The 22,917-nt window shown below is 26.3% G+C and overlaps 3 protein-coding genes across 3 annotated transcripts; 1 reads left to right on the forward strand and 2 right to left on the reverse strand.

Annotated features, from left to right (window-relative positions):
• Positions 1 to 65: 65 nt before the first annotated feature.
• Positions 66 to 5,857, reverse strand: LOC107163706 (dnaJ homolog subfamily C member 11). Its single transcript, XM_015511248.2, has 12 exons — positions 5,580 to 5,857; positions 5,372 to 5,501; positions 5,182 to 5,314; positions 5,006 to 5,119; positions 4,817 to 4,947; positions 4,611 to 4,707; positions 4,247 to 4,549; positions 4,057 to 4,173; positions 3,789 to 3,980; positions 3,470 to 3,725; positions 1,724 to 1,856; positions 66 to 274 (listed from the first exon to the last, which is right to left on the reverse strand). Exons 1-12 carry the CDS (start codon positions 5,646 to 5,648, stop codon positions 240 to 242), a joined length of 1,710 nt encoding a protein of 569 aa, XP_015366734.1. The 5' UTR covers positions 5,649 to 5,857; the 3' UTR covers positions 66 to 239.
• A 4,185-nt stretch (positions 5,858 to 10,042) lies between these two features.
• LOC107163725 (tyrosine-protein phosphatase non-receptor type 11-like) lies at positions 10,043 to 15,800 on the forward strand. Its single transcript, XM_015511281.2, has 13 exons — positions 10,043 to 10,539; positions 10,673 to 10,740; positions 10,810 to 10,932; positions 11,003 to 11,360; positions 11,686 to 11,862; positions 13,152 to 13,305; positions 13,370 to 13,449; positions 13,510 to 13,665; positions 13,728 to 13,895; positions 14,292 to 14,487; positions 14,547 to 14,698; positions 14,778 to 15,070; positions 15,252 to 15,800. The coding sequence occupies exons 2-13, from the start codon at positions 10,730 to 10,732 to the stop codon at positions 15,370 to 15,372; spliced, it is 1,989 nt and encodes a 662-aa protein (XP_015366767.1). The 5' UTR covers positions 10,043 to 10,539; positions 10,673 to 10,729; the 3' UTR covers positions 15,373 to 15,800.
• Positions 15,801 to 16,795: 995 nt separating this feature from the next.
• Lnpk (zinc-ribbon metal-binding protein lunapark) lies at positions 16,796 to 20,826 on the reverse strand. The gene is made up of 9 exons (XM_015511246.2): positions 20,448 to 20,826; positions 19,741 to 19,782; positions 19,468 to 19,646; positions 19,208 to 19,406; positions 19,022 to 19,145; positions 18,795 to 18,956; positions 18,307 to 18,516; positions 18,149 to 18,241; positions 16,796 to 17,242 (listed from the first exon to the last, which is right to left on the reverse strand). The coding sequence occupies exons 1-9, from the start codon at positions 20,472 to 20,474 to the stop codon at positions 17,196 to 17,198; spliced, it is 1,083 nt and encodes a 360-aa protein (XP_015366732.1). The 5' UTR covers positions 20,475 to 20,826; the 3' UTR covers positions 16,796 to 17,195.
• Positions 20,827 to 22,917: the final 2,091 nt, after the last annotated feature.

Raw genomic sequence — 22,917 nt, forward strand, 5'->3', positions numbered from 1 at the left:
GATGTATTTAATTGTTAATGATAGTTAAACAGTTTAAAGTAACCAACTAAATAAAATGTAATCTATTGATTGGTAAACAAATCAAATATATATTTTTAAAAAAATTGTAAATTTTAAATTGTACAATTTTATTCATTATTATCTACCAATAAACATACCAAATTTTAACAATATATTCAACACAAAAAGTGAATAATAATGGTTTATCAAACTAAATTTTAACTTATTTGATTCTTCAATCAAGATGGCGGTGTAGCAGTTCTAACCAGTACAGCTAAAAATAAAAATTATTTATTAGTATTAAAATTATTTGAATTATACATGATATAATTACTTTAACAAATTTAGTTATTATCTAGGACATAAAAATATTTATTTATTTTTAGAATGTTTACTATTTAGGGTCCACTATGATTAATAAAATATAGAATAACACAAAAATTATTAAATTTATCATTATAAAACTTTAAATGTCTTACTGCAATCACTATACTTCAATACTTACTATTTTGATAGTTGATAAATTAATACTTAAAAATTTCTTAAATACCTATGGTGAATTCAGAAAAGAGAGAATTATTGTTATAGATATAGAAGATAAATGTAACCTATTTCTTGTAATTATTATTTACCTATATATTCGCTTCATGCATGAATTAAAAAAAAAAAATTATGTTATGTTGGAATTAATTAAGTAATTTATATAATAACATTTCACGTGTAAATGAGAATTTCTCAACCTTAAAACTAATATTTTTTATCAATTAATAACAAAAAATATATTTTAAATCATTTATTTTTAAGAATAAAACAGCATACAATTTTTGTATTTGTATTGTAAAAGTTTGTATGAAAAAATGTGCCATATATATGGATACGCAGATAAAATATACCAGAACAGCTAAATTTTTGCTTTTTTTGAAAATAAAATTTTTATATGAACAAAATATGGTGTAACAGACTTTTTTTTTGTTATGAGTTAAACAATACAATTAAAAAATTAATACTACAGATGTCAGACAAAAATTAAAAATAATATTTTAGCAATAACACATATGTCAATAGATAATATATATCCATAAAATCAAACTAGCACTATGTCAAATTTCCATTAACATACTCACCGTAAAAATGTATTTTAGATTCAAATATTAATACATTAGAAAGTACTTTATTTAATTAATTTATCTTATTTATAAATAAAAAATAAATCTGACTTCTATTGGGATGTAGATCAAATATTTTAGATTCTAAATACATTTAGAGCTAGCTATTAATATAATCTTTAAAAATTATATTATTATTATTATTATAATTGATTGTATTATATGTAAAACATATTTATTTTAGTAAATTTGTAACAAAAATATAAACATCTAGTACCAAATTTAATTTTAAAAATATAGAAGTTAATTAAACTAAAATGCTAAAATGCTGATTTGAAATAATTATAATTTATTTCATATTTTTTGTTAGTAAGATAATTTTATTTACATTAAAGAATGGAAATACCGAAATAAAAAATAATTGTAGGTTTTTTAAAACAAAAATATTAAATTTTTATAAGGTCAAATATATTATAAGTTTTACTAGGAGTGTTTTCATCTTAACTTATCAATAAGCAATATTCATTTGGAATAATGTTTGATTATAAAATATGTATGTTATTATAATAATGGAAGGGGGGTTTCAAATTAATTAATGAACACCAATTTATACTTACAATGAGGTCTTGGTATTCGTAAAGCTTCATTATCATTAATTTTTACTTCATAGTTTTGATCTCTGTGTGTGTATTCAATATATAATACTTTATCTTCTCCAATACACGGGTCATAAAATCCAGGTAACTGACACTAAAAAATATTTTATATAAAATTGTATACAATATAGGTTAGTATTAGTTTTTATTATTAATAATTTATCATCAAAAAGTGACCAAGAGAAAATTGTTATAATTAATTTTAAATTAAAATTTTATAACATCATAATCTAAATTTTCTTCACTAGTCACCTTTTCATGTTTAGAATTATTTTATTTTAACTATGCAAAAATTGAAGTAAGTGTAATGATTAAACAATTTTGAAGTAATACAAATTTAAAATTTGAAAATAAAATCTTAAAAATGTTTTCTTGGTTACTACTTTTTGCATGTTATACAGGGCATCCCGCAAGGATTTACCCATTGCAATATACACAAAATAATGGAAATATCAAAATTCTGGTTTTATAATAAGAGTCTAAATAAAGTAAAAAAATATTTATGTATATACAGAGTGTCTCATGAGTAACCAATTGCGACATCTCTCGAAATAATAGTGATATTCTGGTTTTGTAATAAGATTCACAGGGATAAGAACAACAATTTTATCATTTTTAAAATTTTTAAAATTTATTTTAATGTTTTTGTAAAAAAATTAAAAAATATATTTTTTTATTTAATTATTTTCAAAAAAAATTAAGATAGCCATTTTGTAGTTTATTTTTCTGAAAATATTGACGTTTCAAAATTTAATTTTCATTAATTTCCTGATTTATAATATTTTTTCCAGCTTTGAAGAAATAAAATATGATTATAACTTATAAGTTTATAATTATTAGGAACACTGAAAGTATTCGGCCGGCTGTATGGGAATGCAAGTGGCGCAGCGAGTCACATGTTTGATAACATTAGGGTGTTAAAAAATTAGCAATTTTTCTCAAAACTGAAAAAAAAATTAAAAATCAGGAAATTAATGAAAATAAAATATTGAAATTTCAATATTTTCAGAAAAATAAATTCTACAAAATTGATATAGTCAATTTTTTTGGAAATAATTAAATAAAAAAATATATTTTTAACTTTTTTACAAAACAAAATATGAAATAATAGTAGTTTTTATCCCAGTGAATCTTATTACAAAACCAGAATATTGCCATTATTTCGAGAGATGTCACAATTGGTTACTCATGGGACACTCTGTATATACATAAGTATTTTTTTACTTTATTTGGAAAATTTAATACTTGGAATGGGATCAGTTAATATAAGTATTATATTAAACTAATTAAATAAGATATACTCGTCAGTAAATTTTATAATTTTGTAATATACTTATCACAGAGAAAGATAGAGAATTTTGTATAATATACTTTATACATATACAGATATACTATATCTAAATTGGTTATGACATTTCTTGTAATTCTGACTTCATAGATTGAAATAGCAACATATTCATTTAATTTACTACTAAAAAGTAAAATTATTTAATTTGACATTGGTCGACTGTTGAGATATTTTTTCAAATTCAGTATTATTTAAGTTGCTACTGTTTTAATAATTTATGAAATAGTTATGACAGACCAACAAACAAGAAAATGTAATCAATAGTATATTGAGTTAATGTTAATGTACCTATGCATGATAAAAATAATTTATTATTTGGATGGTCAAATATTATTTTTAATAAATATTTCAATAATTACTTTTGTAGTGGAGTGGAGTATTAATTGTGAATCCTTAACTAAACACTGTAATGGGACTGTTACATCAATAATGTTTGGTTGTAATGTATCATTATTGTCAAACGATTCCCCGGATTGATTTATTAATTCAGCATTACCATATTTAGCAAATACAATAATTAATCCACGTTTTTCAGTCTCTTCCCTCACTATTCTTTCCATTGTAGCCATCATTAAATTGATGGCTGACAGTGCTTCTTGACGCAGTTCTGCCATTCTAACAGCATAAATATAATTAATATACATTTTAAAAAGACAATAAAATAATTTTACATCCAACCTTTTTTTATTAATTTCACGTTGTTTATTAATTTCTCTATTTTTATAATCCTTCATTATTGGATCCAAAATAACATTTTTTGCTACAAACCAAGAAACAATAGGTACAAAAGTTGCATAAAATATTGGAGGTGCAATTACATCATGACTTAGAAGAATTGGAAAAATATATGTTTGACTAGCTCTTACAAACCTAAAATCAGTTTAAATTTAAACATTTACTAGATATAATAAAAAATCATTCTAATATTAATAAACTAATAGTTTACTTTAATTTAAGCGTAACTCCATTTATTACATCAATTTGAACAGTAGCTGCGAATGTGTTTAATTTAGATACTTTTTTTTCAACACCATATTCAAGTTTTGAATTCAAGACACCAGCTCTGAAAATAAAATAAAAGAAAACAATTAAATTAATATTGTACTTTGTACTAGACATGTATATCTTATGAATACCTTGCATAAATTCTTAGTAACAAGTCTTGTTCAATAAATTTCCAAGTATATAACATACTTATAGCTGGAGCAAGACCAATTTCTAGCTTACACATACAGTAACTTCTTTCAGTATTATGCTCTACTTCAGTTGATAAACTAGTATGTTTAATTGATGTTAAACGGCCACCAAGAGATATATAACCAGTAGTTCGAGGGCCTAAACTTGTGCCTAACAATACTCGGCCAACAGGTCTTAACATGCCACTCGATATATCATTTAAACTTCCTTCAACTGTTCCAAATATTGTTTTTGTTATCATTCTAAAGTCAATGTAATGTATAATAAGCAGCATCAGAATAATTATAAATAAATTATAGTTACTTGAATATTTTAGCACCCACATGTAGGCCATTTCCAGCAGTAACATCATATTTAACCCATCCATTGGTACTCAAAAGCCTTTTATAGCTACTGGATACTAAAGTCATTTAAAATAATTAACTTTTCAGATCTGTTTTTATATATCTACTAGACATTAAATATATATATATATATATATATATATATATATATATTTGATTGTATACCTGAACCTGAACGCGATGATAAATTTCCACTAAGCACAATTGTGTCACGTAAAGTAATTGGTGCTTCGGTAGACATTGACATAGTCATTGACGATACCTCAATGGCAGGTATATAAAGATAACTATCATCCCTAAATTAATAAAGTAATTAGTCAAAACATTTATTAGGAGAGTAAGAAAAAACATTACTCATTATCAAAATCTATGTATTGGTTGGGTTCAAATATATCAGTAGCATCAATTTTAGCAGTAAATACACCTCTAGCATTTGTTCGAAGTCGTAGCATTCTTTCTTCTCGATCCCTGATAGAGAATTAAATTAATTATGTTATGTTCATTGTTATATTTATGTTTTTGTTTTCTACCTTGCTAACGCTTCGTATTCTTCTCGAATTTCTTGTGGGGTTTTGGTACGATGAACAATTTCCCATCCTTCAGTTTTTAAACCTTTTACCCCGACACAGTCGTAGATTGCCCTTTGATGAGGGTCTTTTAAAACTAGAAAAAATTCACATTTTTTTAAAATTAAGTTAAACCAACATAATGGTTATATACCTTCATAAGCCTTTTGAGTTTTGTTAAATAACACTTCAGCCTGTTTTTTCTTGTCTTCCTCCACATGTTTATCAGGATGATAGATCTTACTTAATCGTCGATAAGCATACGTAATCTCTTCTGGTGTTGCCTAAAATATTCAGTATTACAATTATCGTCACATCTAATAAAAAGCTGAGAAATATATCTGTATTTATTATTGACTAACAGACTTGGGCAGGTTCAATACAGAGTAATAGTCTTCTTCTAAAAGATCGTTTTCTGAATTTGAGTCCATGATAGTCACGATTGAAGATTGTGGTACAAGCGACACTAACGTTGTCCAGAAATATCAATAATCATATTTCTAAAACTATAATAGATATTAGATTAAATGAATCCTATTTACCAAAACCAAATAGTTTACTAAAGAAACACAACAATCAAAAAAAATAATAAATAACAATAAACTTAAGAACTGTATTACTATATAGTTATTACTTTACACTATTATATAAATTTTTTTTTCAAATGATAACAGTTTTCTAATCGTTTTTCTTCGGTCTCGGGTCTTGTCCATTTAATCTTGAGTTTAAGGTTATCATGGAACAATAAAAATAAACATTTAGGCGGACATTCGTGTGTTCCTAAATTCATCACCCAATCCAGCAGCTTATCCAGCGGATTGATTAGAATTTAGGTACACATTATTTTTCTATTGTGCTTAAACCACGAACTTAAACTACAGAATAGATGAAATGGTTAAACTTAATGTTATGGTAAACTTAACTTATGGTTAATGCTTAAACTTAGACTTATGGTTAACCTACGTAACCATGCCCTAATCATAATAATGAGTGATTATGATAACAATCAGTTATCAAATTTATCAGTTAGATAATTATTATATATTAAATATTTAAAATATTAATAAAATAATCAATAATAGTTTATTAATTGCCGATTTTTTAATTATTCTTAAAATGGGCAATAGTACGCCCTTATTTGTTTTGTTTTTTGGTTTAAAACATGTTCATGAAAGAAATAAGTCTTTAGATAAACAAAATAAAATTCTTCATCATCGCTTGTCGATTTTAAATTCTAAAATACGTATAACTAATTTTATGTTAGTCTCAGATATGTATGACCATTTGGATTTTAAAAGTCATTTTAGGCTTACAAGGAGTTCAATTGAAGTAAGTAGAATAGTTATGGCCATAATGAGTTTGAATTAAATTGTATACTAATATAATTTTGTTATTTAAATATAAGGTTTTAATGTGTGAAGTAAAACCATTTTATTTTCTACGCATGACCAAAGTGGGAAAATAAATTTTTTTATTTGAGCACGCCTCAAACGCTACATACAAAACGCGAGTCAAACTCAATTGTGATGGAATTACTGTAGGTATCTATGTCCTATGGTAAAAACTAAAAATAGAATAATACACAAAATAAAATTGAAATCAAAAAATTATCAGTAATGAAAATTTGGCGCGTAAATTCTTATCAAATCAATCTGGTTTGTTACCTTAGATCATATACTAGTATATGATCTAAGTTTGTTACTATCCAGCCGGAAATTTTATGATTCCTGATAAAGCAATCCGATTGATTACCTCCCCTACAGCGGATTGAAAAACTGCTGTATGCCTGTATCTAGGAACAACTAATTCCAGCGGATTAACAATCTGCTGAGTTTCGGAACATAAGGAAATATAAGTAGCTTATAGCATAGACATAATTATTAATAGTGAAAGGAAAATTGTTTATGCATTTTCGTGATTTTTACGTATTTAGTCAAAATTTGAAATTTAAATGCTTAGAAAAAAAAAATTGTGACTATATATTTATTTTATTTTTCAATTGCTATTGTAAAAATATATTATGAGCCTTGTATTCAATTTTCAAATCTTAGATATAAAAAGAAAATTTTTATGAATTTCTAGCATAAAATAATTTACGAATTTTCGTGATTTTTACATAATATGTTGTCAAAATTCAAACTTTGAATGCTTATAAAAAAAAATCATGCCTATGTATTTTTAATATTTTTTAACTGCTGTTGTTACTATGTGTTAGAAGCCTTGTATTAAATTTTCAAGCATTTCTACCGAACAAATAAATTTTAATCGATATTTATACAAAAAAAAAAACTAAAAAAGTTGGAAAATTAAAATTTCAGTAAACAGCTCAAAACAAATTTAAATATTTTTAAAATTTAATCAAATATAGAAAATACCTATATAAACATTCAGTCTAAATTTCAAGTGTCTGCGGTCATTTGTTTTAGAGTTACACCAAAAGAAGGAAATCGCTAAAAGTGAAAATCCAATGTTGTAAAAATTTAAATATCAAATGCTCATGAAAATTTAAGTTGAATTTCCGGTGGACTTTTATTTGTGATAAAGATTGAAAAACTTGTAAGGAATCTAGTATTAAATTTTCAAATCTTAGATATAAAAGGAAAATTTTTTATGAATTTCTAGCATAAAATAATTTGTGAATTTTCGTGATTTTTACGTATTTTGTCAAAATTCAAACTTTGGATGCTTATAAAAAAAATTGTGACTGTATTTTTTTTATTTTTCAACTGCTATTGTAACAATATGTTAAGAGCCTTGTATTACATTTTCAAGCTTTTCTGCCTAACAAATAAATTTTTATCGATATTAATTTTAAAAAAAACTAATAATGATCGAAAATTCTTAAAAATTGCATGGTGGATAGAATATACTTATATAAACATTCGGTGAAAATTGTATGTATCTATAATAATAAATTAATAAAAAAAATAATATATAATAATAACCTATGGTCATTTGTTTTTAAGTTACATCAAAAACCAAAATCGATTTTGTCGAAAAATGAGTGTGCGTAAAATTTCCCGTTTTTCCCTTAATTTTTAGATTGTTTTTCTCGATTATTTAGAAAAGTATTAAGAATTTTTCACTTTTGACCTCCCAAAGTACCAACTAGATTCATTTTCTGATCGAACGAGGTACTGAAGTCAAAAATCGAAGCACTTTTACTGCCCCAAAACGTGATGACAGACACAAAAAAAAACACACACATCATGATAAAATCAATATATTCATCGCTCCGCTCAGAATCTAAAAAAATATATCATATAATTTGAAAAAGAAACAGCTTTTAAGGAAATCACCTATCGGTGACACCTACTAACTTTTAGTTGGATTTACGATTACTTAAGTAGATCGCGATTCCAATTACATTTAAGCCTGCGTGGGGGGTTGCCTTGGATATACAGTGAAATCATGTCTTTAATGAGAGGATTACTGGAGTTGAATTTGGAGTGGAAACGGTGGTATTGAATTTTGGCGTAGTCAGTGACATTTATTACTTTGAGCCTTGAGGTCGTTAGGTTAGGAGCGCCGGAGCACCAGTTATAGAGCGTAGGGCAATATTTTGGAAAGATTGGATGGGGCGAATGTTTGAGGGTTTGGCCATCCCCCATATTTGAATACCATATGACTAGACAGGTTACATATATATATTATATACAGTAACATTTTGGTTTTTAGATTAAAAATATTTTTTGAAATAAATAAGTGACGGAACAAGTGTTTCTCGGAACAAATACGTATATAGTTACATTTTTGATATTATAATCGAATTTGATCAAATTAACTTTGAAAAAACGTTTTTGTGGTACAAATGGTAGTGATCCGCGACATATTGCATACCATTGATAGAGTTAAGTGTTGTTGCATACCCATAGACATAATATATCCTTCGACCATATAAGCTATATTAGCTTATATGATGGTCGAAGAATAAATCAATTGTACCCAGTTGTACATGTTTAGATTTTAAAAAATATCATTGGCCATGTAAACATGTGTGTGCATTATTTATTTATGTACCAGGATGTTCGTTTGAAGATTTACCACAAAAATTTCAAAATAATGTTTTCATATCATCTGATCCTCGGTATTCGATTACTAATAATACAGATCATGAAATCAAAATTCAAAACAGTGTCACAGTTTTAAATGAAAATAATGAAAATGTCATTACCTCTATTAATCCAATGATTAATAGAACCAATGAAAATATTTCAAATATACCAGCCCAATGTCGAGAATTACTTAAGAAAATGATTGATTTAACTTACATCATAGACGAAAAACAACATCCAGAATTGTCAAAAGAACTAGATACTTTAAATAATGTCCATAATAAAATGAGTGAAATGGTTATAAAGCATAATGGTTTAACACTGCTACCTAAAAAACGTAGTTCAACAGTATTATTAGATTTACCGAAAACCCATAAAAGACCTAAGACCTAAATCAAAAGACTAATTAAACCTAACCTAATTTGTATTTATTATTGTGATTTTTTATTTTATATTTATTATTATACTTAATTGAGTTAATTAACGAATTAGAACCACTGAGAAGTGAGAACTAAGATTATAATTATAATTATAGTTGGTGACACTATCATATTATTGTGATAACACTGATAAAATAAAAATGATAACACTTTGGTGCTGTAATCGACTGTATATTCGCTTATCAGTGAGTAACGCAATCAGTGATAACAAATCCGGATATAAAATCTTACTATATATATATAATTCCGTGAGCGCAATCGTCTGGCGGCGCGGCGCCGTAGCGGAGACCTTGGGCTGCAGTTCCTTCCGCAGTTCCGCTGTGGGTTGTTATCAATGTTATCTAATTTCGAAACTTTGCGAAGTTAACTATTGACTCGCAAAATACCACTACCACTTTACTAAGTACAATGCCATAATAACAATATACGTATTATTTATTATTATTATTATTATTGTTATTTTCATAATCATTTTCGTCGTAAGCTCGTAAAGTCGTAACAGTTTTTCTTTTCGCAAACTCGTTTGAATAGTGTTTGTTTTATTTATTAAAGTAATAATAACAATACTCTACTCACAGGTTTTAAAATTGTCACTAAATACACGGTTCGCTTGTACTTTGTTTTTGACATCTTGCAATCGTTTCCTAGTTAATTATGCGTATTATACGAGACGATTGTTCTGTCGTTGTTATTGCGATGGTCATCTCCAATGAAGGACACACGGCGCATTAATATTCCAAATGTGTAGGAAATCGTTTCTGGTTCACGCATTATTCCGATCAATTTGACAAAACCACCAAAGTGCCTTCTGTAGGCTATGAGATTATGTAAGTACTTATGGAAAACCTTTTTTTAGAAAAACTAAATTCGTTCCAGAAAATAATTCCTAGTTACAGGAAATATTGTCGTGATACGTATTTGTGTAATTGTTATGATTTATTTTTAAATTTCTTTTTGCAGTACGTAAAGTAAAAATCCGAATTTTTGCACATTGTGCTTCTGTAGTAACTCTTCACAATGTCCAGAAGGTTAGACTTACTTTTTTACTGCTTCATTATTATTCATTTATTTTACTGTTCTATTATTATTTTAATCAGATGGTTCCACTCCCATTTAAATGGCATGGACACTCAACGTATACTTTTAGATGAAGGTGTTGAAGGTTCATTTTTGGTCCGGAAATCATACAGCAGAAAAGGACAATTTGTCTTATCTGTTAGGTAAATTCAAATATAAAATATTTTTATTTTTGACACGTTTTTGAGATCATTATTTTATTTTTTGTCATAGGCATGGCAATAAGGTTAACCATATAAAAATTCATAATGATGGCGAGCTTTTTGATCTCAATGGTGGTGAAAAATTTAATACACTTACAAATCTTGTTGAACATTATATGACACATCCACGAGTACTCAAAGAACAAGGTGGCATACCACTACCTCTATTAATACCAATTGGTTCACCTGAACCAACCAATGAAAGATGGTTTCATGGTCAAATGTCAAGAAAAGAAGCAGAGTATTTGATTTTAGAAAAAGGACGTCCTGGTAGCTACTTAGTACGAGAATCACAATCTGATCCTGGAAATTATGTATTAACTGTTAATGTTGATGATAAAGTGGCTGAAATTAAAATAAGATTTAATGTAAGTATTAAAATGTAATAATTTGTATGTAGAATTCTTGAATATGTGGATCATTGATAATGTAAATTATCTACTAAATAACTATTAATTATTATTTATATTCAGTACAGAAACTAACTGACAAATACAAATAATGACATTTAATGGACTTAGTTATTTTTGTCTTAAAGATTGATTATTTATTAATTTAAACTTAGACAATATTTAATCTACTATAAGTTATTTTAGTCACTATAAAATAAATTATAATTATAATATGGTGTTTATTTTATTTTAAAATAAATTGTTTAACCGTATTAAAAATATATTGGTATAAAATGTTAAGGGAGAAAAGTATGATATTGGTGGTGGAGAAGAATTCTTGTCGCTGAATGATTTGATGAAATACTACAGCTTTAATCCGATGGTTGATCATAATGGATCTGTTATGCATTTGATGAATCCAGTAAATGTAACAAGAATTAGTATTGCTGGAATAGTTGACCGTGTATTTAAACTGAAGGTGAGTTATATTGTGATTCGAGGTGATTGTACTCATTTTACTTAGAATGCAACCTCTTAATTTTTTTATTTTTCTTTGATTCTCCATAAAATATTTTGTTTGAATAAAGATAAGTTATCAAGTTTTTAATTTTTTTAATATCATACCTATTTATTTTAGATTATTTTAACATTTATTAGAATTTTAATATTATTATTATTAAAATAATTTAATAACCTTCTAAATAGATAGAGTGTTTTCACACAGAATTGTTTTTTCATTGTATACAAAATAAATCATTGTATTCAAATTTAACACTCCCATTACTGTGAGTCTGTGACTTGAATGTAGTGATGCTATATTATGTCTTGGCTTGGCCGATATATTGGTTTAATATATTGTGTTATGGGATGCTCGGTTATCCCGGAATTAAACTTTAATAATTTGTCTTTTACTATACATTTCTAGTAGAAAAATAAAATTATTTTTGTATATTTCTATGAGATAATTTAGTTGATAATTTGATGAACTGTTGACTTCTTGCGTTATTTTCTCAGCATTATGATGTCTAGAGTTTGGGTGTTGTAGGTATTTCCTCTTTTTATATTGGTCTAACATGAATTTACATTAGCAATACATTTATTTCATATTACGTAATGTTAATACTCAAAACATTTTACTTTTTTAGCCATTTTTAAAATTTTTTTTGGTTTTATTTTATTTAATTGTATTTCTTAAGTTTTTTCGTAACTGTATTGTATTCATTTTTACTGTCATATTATCTGATAAGATATATGTATATTGAATAAAATAAATAAATGTAAGTTATCAAATTATGAGTTAAGAATAAAAAAAATTAGTGCTTTGGTTGTCAAGGTTTTATTGCTTTTTTAAAATGTTTTTTGTGCTAGAACATCCAAACTTTATTGATGACCAATATTGAGGAATACATATATTGTTTTCCTGTTACATTATTTGTTACTAATTTATAATTTTGTTTGTTACTCATTTCAATTTGTAACGTTGAGATAGTTTTTACCTTTATAAATGTATGTAGTCAAGTGTTACCATTGTGCATGCTATTCCAGTTTATAAATATATAATACTAAAACTGTTAGTATACCGTAGAGCAGTGGTAAGATTTTTCCATGAAATTTATATGAACTGACTTGATTTAAGTTATATAAAATATGGTGACCCTAACTCATTGATGAGTTACACAATGTACATATTGTACTGGAGAGGGGTTGTCTACTTGACGTCTTTTTAATAATAATTAATTATAAATACATGTTAATCTTGTGTTATAGCATCAGAAATATCAACATTATGCTTTTGGTACTGGTGGGTTTTGGGAAGAATTTGATGTATTACAACAATGGGAAACTAAACGAGAATCAACAAAAGATATTGGTTTTTTAATTGAAAATAAATCCAAGAATCGATATCGTAACATTTTACCATGTATGTTAATGTTATTTAAAAGTCATAATAATGATTTGCTTATTTTTTTTTATAACTGTTTTAGATGACCATTCTAGAATTGTATTAAAATGTTGTGATAAAAGTTCACCGGGTGCAGACTATATCAATGCAAACATGATAAAAGTAATTATTTTACTTTTCCTTAAATAGATTAAAACTAATAATACGTTAATAATTTTGAAGCTTGAGCCATTTGTTTTGGCTGAAAAATATGAAACACGTAATTACATTGTCACTCAAGGTTGTCTACATAATACAGTTGATGACTTTTGGAAAATGATTTGGCAAGAAGATTCTCGCATAATTGTTATGATAACAAAACTATTTGAAAAGTCTAAAGTATGTTAAAGTAATATTTTTAAGTTATTTATAAACTATTAAAACCAATTTTTATTTTTTAGGAGAAATGTTTTAAGTATTGGCCAGATCTAGGTCATTCATGTGAGTACAGCAAAATCACTGTTGAAAATCTTGGAGAGTATGCCCATCAACAAGATATGGTTGTGAGAATGTTTAATATTAGTCTTTCAAACTACAGACATAGAAGAGTACTCCAATACCATTATACGGTAATAAATATTACATGTTAATAATTCTCTGTACAGATGATGATGCCTTACTATTAATAAGCACTTTAAATTTTAACAGTAGAGGCTTTGATAAGGTTTTTACATTAGGAAGTTAACTGTTTTGTTTTACCAGAAGGTAGCTTAACTAAAGATAAGTAATTCTCAATTTAAGATCATGAACAAGCCATTATACCATTTGTTTATATGTGAGAAAAATACTTTTAAATTCCTAGAAAAAATTTACAATAAATTTAATATTTAATTTGGTGGTTGTCGCTTAAAGAATGAAAATCATAGCCATGATGTTGTCTTATCTTATCACCTACTACACTTGCCTTTCTAATATAACATTTTTATTTAAATTATTTCTTTCTAAAAATAAACAATTTTTGTTAGGGATGGCCGGATCATGGAGTTCCTTCTGATGCAGGGTCGCTTCTTGACTTGCAATTTGTAGTTAATGCTCGCCAGTTTGAAATAGAAGCTCACTCAGATGTTACACATCCTCTAACTGTACATTGTAGTGCTGGAATTGGAAGGACTGGTACATTTGTTGTTCTTGACATTCTTATTGGTTTAATAAACCGAAAAGGTAAGTATTAAAACTTATAAACAACAGTAAAATGTATTATGATTATTTATTTATGTAAGGTCTTGATTGTGAGTTGGATATTCAACGCACCACTCATCTGGTAAGATCTTTTCGTCCTGGACTTGTACAATCTGAAGCACAATATCAGTTCATATATACAGCTATAAATCACTATGTACAATCAGTATGTTCAAGAATATCTGCTGAAAAGGTTAGTAATTAAATAAATAATTTTTTTTCTCTTGTTGAACTAAATTAGGAGTTTTTTTTTTTAATTTTGTTATTTTCAGAAAATTGAAATGTTTGGTCGAGAATACTTGAACATAAAATATACAGATGAACTAGCGACAGTTGTAGGTGAAGAAAATGTGCCAACCTTAAACCCTTGTACAGCTCAGAGGGTCTTAAAAAATGCTATTACATGCAACACCTATCCTACTACCGATTCACCTTTAGTTTCTCCTACTCTAGACAAATCAAATGTTGTTGAACTCCTTGGCTATGACCCCGGAAAACCAAATACTCCAACACCGGCTATAGTGACTACGGCAGATTCGTGTCCTAATTCACCTACTTCTAACGTGTAAGTATGTTTGGGTTAGTTTTATATTAGTTATTAAAATGCGTATGTGTTTCCACCATTTTGATACCAAAATTAAACTTTTTAAATTTGTATTCAATAGAAAACTAGTATAAAATTGATTTACAGTTATAAGTATTTTCATTTTGTTTTATGTTTTAATAACTAGTTTTTTCTGTTTTAGATTTGAATTACATTCCTATGAAAACATTACATCACCTTTACCATCTAGTGAATGCGATATTGGACCTCCACCTATGGAAGCTCCTCCACCACCCCCACAGTCACCTATTATGATATTATAATTTTAACTTTACCCCAGTCTAAATATGTAGACAACTATTTTACATTTCATTACATTTTCTTCAGTCATTGTATCTCATATTTTGTATTTGATAATACATTTGTTTTTAATAACACATAATTTTTAAATGTTAATTTAATTATGAATATTGATATTTTAATTAACAAAATGTAGTTTACTAAACATTCCTGGTTTTGGGCCAATTTAGAATAATAACTACTAAATATTGACATAAATTTGATATAATTAAAGTTTGGCTACCATAGTTACATGCCAAATCAGTTTGTTAAATTAATTAATTTATTGTTACTCATATTCTTGTATTATTTATTTATATTGTTAATAAATATAGAAACATTATTGTAAAATGTTATTACTTATATCATTATTAAGTTTTTAAATAATAAATAAATATAATTTAAATTTTTATTAATTTTATTTTTTATGTTTAGTTATTTATTTAAAAATAAATGATTATTTTTTATTAAATTAAATAAGATAATTTATTTAAAATGTATTGTATGCATTCATGTCCATGCTATAACTCCTAGAAGTCTAGGCTGATTTCTATTCTATATTTAAAAAAATCAATCAAATATTACAAAACAAATAATACAGCTACTCACCTTAGTTATTTGTAATGACAATCAGACAATACAGTTTAAACATTATGTATTCAGTTAATTTGAGTTCAAAGTGTTAGTGGTTATTTGAAGAGGTTTTAAATTGAAATATTGAATTATAATACTTTAGTTTATATAAATACAATATCATAGTACACATAATGATGTCCACCAGTTACAATGATTGTTTTTGTGTGTACAAACTAATCTTACTTAAGTTTCAATTTTTAACTTCAGTATTATTTCTGATGCAAAATGCATTTAGTTTGTAATTGTAGCGTATGAGAGGTTTTAAATTTTAAATTCTCAGTAGTTAACAAAAGCACTGGGAATAACAAACAGAAAAAAAAATTTTTTAATGCACAAAATTTCCACTAATTATTTATATTAGTACGGTATGTTCTTTACACCTTAATACCTAATAATACATTTTCAATCAAATATATCAGTTAGTAATATTATAGGAAGACAGATTGTCTTCACTCAGAATTACTTTTCATATACAAGGAATTTTTCATTGAATTAAAATGTAACACACTAGCTACAGTGACTTTTTAGACAACTATTGTATAAATGAATGTCAGAGCATTATCTACTTATTTGCTTTTTAATTGCTAATATTCTAGGATACTGAAATTAAAAATCTTAGATATCGGAAGTTACAGCATAATTTATCCATTTAAACATACTATAGTGATGGATCAACTATGATTAACAAACCGACCACTAGTAAAATTCTGTTGTAGCTTAGCTCATATGTATACATAAAATAATTTATTAAGTATTAACCAATACAAAATATAGAATTAACTAATATATTCATATTTATCAGTCGGTAATAAAAAAATAAACATGTGTATTACATCAACCAGAAGATATACATTTTATGATAGATACATACAAATTTCCTTAAAAGCAAAGTATTAATAAATACTTCTAAAACACATTGTATTTTAACAAACACTTAAGTTATAATTGATTACATCATAAAAATATAATACTAAAATACCCTGTATACATTATTAAGTTGTGAACAAATGTTATGTTAGAGAATTAGTTACGAATTAGTATTAATAAATATTCCCATATTATTATGGAGTTAATTGCAATTTCTATTTAATATTAAGTTTAAAACAACAACAAATATTAAATTAATTATGACACCATTCTACAACCCCTTCCCCACAATGGTTGGTTTATTTTATTGTGATTGCAGTAATGATTCTTCAGCTACTGGTGTAGAGTCATCTAAAACATTTAATACAAATAAAAATACATAAATAATATAAACCATGAAGAAGTAGATGGGTTAATTAAACTATTTGAACTACCAGTTAAAATTTCATTCGGCACTACTTAACTAAATAAAATGCACACAAAATTGTGTGATGTGGATCAAGTATACAAACAGTTATGATGTTAATTTACTACACAAACAAGAACAAGTATTGACCGCAAAGAAAGAAATGATCGCCTAAACACAACACCTTAAGAGGACATGATATCCGTATGTGTTGTCTCCTTCTTACAAGCGCATCCATTGCAAAAACTGTTTGGCACGGGATACAACCACTCAGTCTGTACTCTTAGTAGAAACATAAAAAGTAAACACAATATAGAAGAGATAATATTTTCTGTGTCGTACCGTTTTTATTGGATTGATATCTTTAATGAGAGAAAAGCTATAATACTTTTAAAAATCTGATAATTTTAAGTTTTTCAAACTTCAATAACTTTTGATATATTGGTCTTATCGAAAAATAAAAACGCTATAACACAGTTAAAAGTTAAAATCCTCCTTTTTTCATGGTGAAAATTTGGTTTATTAATTATAACTGTAGATTTCTAGGTTCTTTCCCGCGCGAAACAAATTTGGCCATGTTAAGCACTTGTAAGACAGATACAACACATGTGGATATTACATCATCTTAAGAGTAAATTGTTTGTGTAGCTTTATTGTAATATACAATTACCTATAGAACAAAATTATTATGAAAATAAAAATGATAGTTTTAGAAATAGATGCATCTTAATGCCACTGACGATATAATATTTTAACCAAAAAAATTTGATTATGCTATTTATTTGGGAGTGAAGTACCTCCTAAAATTGAGTCTATGGGCGTGAATTCTCTTTAGTTAACTATTTGCTTACCTTTTAACACTACTTGGTCTCCAGTTTTAGAATTTGAATTATGTGATGATGATGGTGGATCCACCAACTCTTCAATTGTTGGACCTGAATCTTCTGGATTAGCAAAATACATTATATGTTTTATAAAATATAACAGAGCATATTATTTTAAGTCTTACTAATTATTAAATCTTTATGTTGATGCTCAGAATGCTCACTCTCGTTTGTGTCTGAATCACTTTTTGATATCTCATCAGTTATTTCTTCAATAGTTTCAGTAGATGTAACACAGCCATTTTGCATTATTGCATTGTTGTCATAACTAATTGCTAATTGAGGTTTAGGTTTAAGAGATGGATTCCATTGAGAACAATATGCACATCTGTATGCTAAAATACAAACATTATCCAAGAAAGAATCATAATATACAATTTTTTTATCAACTAGTAATAAATGCATTTGAATTTATACAATAAAAATAAAATCGGATAGAAAAAACACAATTCATGTAAACAATGATAATACAGTAAAACTGGTGTTAACAAAGTTTCTGTTATAGACAGAATTCAGTATTTTTTTAAATCAAATTCACATAAGCATCTATTTAGCGAAACTATTGAATTTTCATGCAAATCTTAATGTAAATATTTATCATTATTATTCATACCTAAGAAGTCAAACTCTTCTTTACGAGCCATTCCATTATGAGAACCACATGTTCTACAAATTAATGCATATCGATTTTGAGGTCCATCACCAAGAACTTTATCAGCTAAACGATCAAATATTGTACGGTCCCTTGAAAGTAGTGGTCTTGGAAGAGCTAACCCTGAGTAAAATAGTTTTAATTTAATAATTAAAAAATATGTAACACTACAATTAAATAATGCTCACTTGGCTTAACTGTCGAAGACATTATTGATGGTGGATGACCCACATTTGATGCGGTAATCAATGGTCTACCAGAAGAAGCATATGGTGGCTTATTGCTCGTAGATGAAAGTGCTCTTTGGGTAATCTAAATCCAAAATGCTATCTAACATAATGAATATGAATAAAATGAAATTTAGATATACTTACAAAATGTTGAGAAGTCATGGATTGAAGTTGATGAGGAGCATATTTTTCTAAAATTTCTTTTGCTACTTTAAATGTTTCTTTTTCCATTACCTCATCAAGAAGTTTTTTCTTTACAGATTTTAATTCTGTTAATTTTTTTTTATATGTCACTATTTTTCGATTATAATACCAAACATCAAATTTATAATAGTATAGAGCTCTGAAACAATAACTAATATTAAAATCTACCATACATAAAAATTAACTAAATTATATCATACATGATTGGATATGCTGCAAAAACAGCCATGATATAGTTATTTTTAAGCCGTTCATCAGATATTAAACCAAAATAATAAATTATATAAACAAATCCATACATGAGAACTGAATGGAATACTATTTTATAATAATTTATCGGTGAAGTATTTGAAGTCATGTTTTCGATGTACATAATTTCCTGAAACAATGTTTTAACAGTATGAATATTAAATAAACAGTTTGATTCGTATTTATAGTATTAAATAATACAAATTATTTCAATATTAACTTACATCTTCTAATGATTCCAAAACTGCTTTTGTATCTTTTTTTTTCTATATAAAAAAACAAACATTTATGAAACATTATAAGTCATAAAAGAATAACATGTACATTTTATTGATAGAACCAATGAATTTATAAAATAACCATGCTTTTCTTTTCTTTTTCGTTATTTTTTAGAAGACTCAAAAATATTTATAGACTTCAAAGATAATAAAAAAAAGAATAAAATATAGGTAAGTAAGGTTATATGATACAAGTATATTATTCAAAATGATCCCAATAATTCATTTATTTTTATCTATAAACCAGAAGTATAGGTAAATTGTTATACGTACCAAGTTAATAGTGTTATTTAATTTTTGATTTTCATATATTATACTACCTATACATCATTGAAGTGGTAACAAATCATCATAATTAATTAATAAATTTACTAAATCAAAGTATGTTTTTGACTAAAATTTATGAGATATTAGTGGGAAAAACATTTTAGGATCAAGTATCAACAGAATTTAATTGAAGAAAGAAGAAACACCTGTGGCAAAAAATCCAGCATAAAATTTTTAAATTAAACTTTGTGTAACACAAATGAAATTATTAGTAAGAATAATTTGATGGTATTACCTACATATATATTACTATTAAGTTGATTCAAAATAAGTATTTTAATGTGTTTAATAATATTATTAGCCAGTTGAATATTTTCAAGACTTACTCTAAATCGTGAGAGTATGCTGCCCATCGTAGGCGATTAAGTATTACACCAAATACGCCATTTTGACATTGAACGTAGGCTTAAGACTTTTATTAGTTTTCTATGCTAAGGCTAATTGCTAAAGCCTGTGAGAACTGAGCACGTCCAGGCACAACGACAGTCGTCAGTCTGTCGCTATAAATATAGTCATATCGCAACCGCCAACCGTAATATGGTTACTCTTTACAAACAACTGACAAAAATCCAGACGACCAACAGCAGCAAAGCGTAGTGAACAAGTGGAAATGGAATATGAAAAAACTTAAGAGTAGGTAGTAATAATGAATAATAAGTAATGACGTTTATAGTGCTTATACTTTATCGTTGATTTGGAACCAAAAAGCAAAATGTAAAACCGTAAAATGATAAGTACGATCAGCTAACGATAACGAACGTCATGTAAATAAATCAAAGACATTATAGATCATCAGCCGGAGCCCGGGCCACTGAGGTTATCAGTAATTTGATTGTGGAATATGTACCACTAATCAGTCCACTACTCCACTATCGTGGTTTGCAGTTAAGTACTAGCTGCATTATTGGCAATAATTGCATAAAATAAAATAATAAAGTTTTACGATTATCCGATTATGATTTATGACGCTGAATGCTTATGATTAAGTGAGTTCATGTTCATCATAAATTATGATACAAATAATATCATAATATTATTTTATTTTGTGCCTTATGGGGAAATCACATAAATATTATTTACAGATTTCCATACTTATATTCTATTCATAACGTGTAAAATGTATGTTATTTTCATAGACATAAATCAAAATTAATCATTTTATAAAATACAGTTGATATAAAATGCGTTTTCGTGGAGGTAAGGAAAGAAAAGATTGAATGGTTACTTACAATTTGACTATAATTTTATGTCAATGCTGTTTACTAAAATGTGAATAACTGTTTTACTGTTGTTAGTTCCTATACTTTATATGCAATATTATAACCACAGATAATAAATTATTTAATTATATATTTGCTATCTTTATTTGTGTTTATAACAATAATACAACATACTATAGTAAGTCAAGGTGGATTGATCTAGTATTAGGTTTATCTTTTCTCTATTTTATGGTGTCTATAAATTATCATATTATAACTATTAATGTCTTAAGTATCCTAGACTATTATTTGGTCATGTCCTAGACTCTAGAGCTTTAATTACCAAATAAATGATAAGGACTGAATCATGTATCATGATCAAATTAATATAATAGGTTGTCAAGGTAAACTTTTATTTTCAAAATAAATGCTTATGAAATATAGAGCTCAAAAAAGTAAACTTTTTTTTAAAAAGGTAGAAAAACTTGGAGTCTACTTAAAATACACCAACCTTGAAAATAAAATTAAAAAACTTAATTTTTAACCAAAAAATAATTATCAAATATTTGCGATCTTGATGAGTTTTGTCAAACTTCTACCAATCATAAGAAAATTACTATAATACTATTGTCTATGGACATACAATCAACTTGTTTTTATTACACTAGTACACAACTATTCATTTATGAGAAATCTAATACTACATTTTCAAGATTTTACACCATAAATGTATAATAATTATTAAAAAGAAAACAATGTCAGTTTTGTACTTATGTATTATATAGACAATATTTAGGTACTTCATAATAATGAATATAATGGAAAAATGCTTTTATTCCTACAATACTTATTGAACGTAAATAATTCCACAATTTAAAAATATTTTATAATTTCACGGATCTTGCACTGGTTTATTGATTCAATATTTATTTTATTAGACATTTAAAAAAAAAACAAAATTATGATTTAAAAATACATTAATAAATACAATTATTTTATTTAGATTAACAATCTTAAATAAAACACAAGTTAAGTTATAATAAACTTAATAACAACACAGACTGTACACTATAATAGACCACAAACGGCATACTTATAAATATTATGTAATATTTAATTAAGTTGTCAGCAACCAAGAAAAAAAAATCAAAAATTATACTTTATTTTTCTCTTTCTTTTTTGAAGAGGAATTTTAGACCCTCGCTTTGTTCGAAATAAAATTCTTATAGGTTACAATAAATTGTATTTCAAAGGTGTTTTGTTTTTTAGAATTTAAAGTCCGCTTCCTGAAAAAAAAACTAGTTTTAGTATTTTATATATCTGTGATTATGTCAAAATAAGAATATACCTAAATATGATATTTAGATATTTTTTTCATGGTGGTCATTACTCAATATGTATACATTGCACATTGCATGCCTCACCCAATAAATGAGTTGAAATCATCAACCCGTGATCACAAATTATATCATTTTTTTATTTTAAATAATCTTTGCCGTGATCGTGAATATACGAGGTTGTTCATCATAGACATTTAAATTTCGTGCCATTTATAAATTATAATTATGTATTCATATTTATTTATAAATTATTAAAT

Source organism: Diuraphis noxia, unplaced genomic scaffold (assembly GCF_037042655.1).
Source record: "Diuraphis noxia isolate RWA-SAM2 unplaced genomic scaffold, SU_Dnox_SAM2 contig0004, whole genome shotgun sequence".
Lineage (NCBI taxonomy): Eukaryota > Metazoa > Arthropoda > Insecta > Hemiptera > Aphididae > Diuraphis > Diuraphis noxia.

Coding starts and splice junctions, on each gene's coding strand:
- LOC107163706 (XM_015511248.2), bottom strand. CDS start 5,648: ATGGACTCAAATTCAGAAAACGATCTTTTAGAAGAAGACTATTACTCT. Junction 4,550..4,610: donor GTGGGTGCTAAAATATTCAA/GTAACTATAATT, acceptor CATTGACTTTAG/AATGATAACAAAAACAATAT. Junction 3,981..4,056: donor GGAGTTACGCTTAAATTAAA/GTAAACTATTAG, acceptor AACTGATTTTAG/GTTTGTAAGAGCTAGTCAAA.
- LOC107163725 (XM_015511281.2), top strand. Junction 13,450..13,509: donor TCAATGCAAACATGATAAAA/GTAATTATTTTA, acceptor ATAATTTTGAAG/CTTGAGCCATTTGTTTTGGC. Junction 14,699..14,777: donor CAAGAATATCTGCTGAAAAG/GTTAGTAATTAA, acceptor TGTTATTTTCAG/AAAATTGAAATGTTTGGTCG.
- Lnpk (XM_015511246.2), bottom strand. CDS start 20,474: ATGGGCAGCATACTCTCACGATTTAGA. Junction 19,407..19,467: donor TTTGCAGCATATCCAATCAT/GTATGATATAAT, acceptor TTATTGTTTCAG/AGCTCTATACTATTATAAAT. Junction 19,146..19,207: donor CCATGACTTCTCAACATTTT/GTAAGTATATCT, acceptor TTTTGGATTTAG/ATTACCCAAAGAGCACTTTC.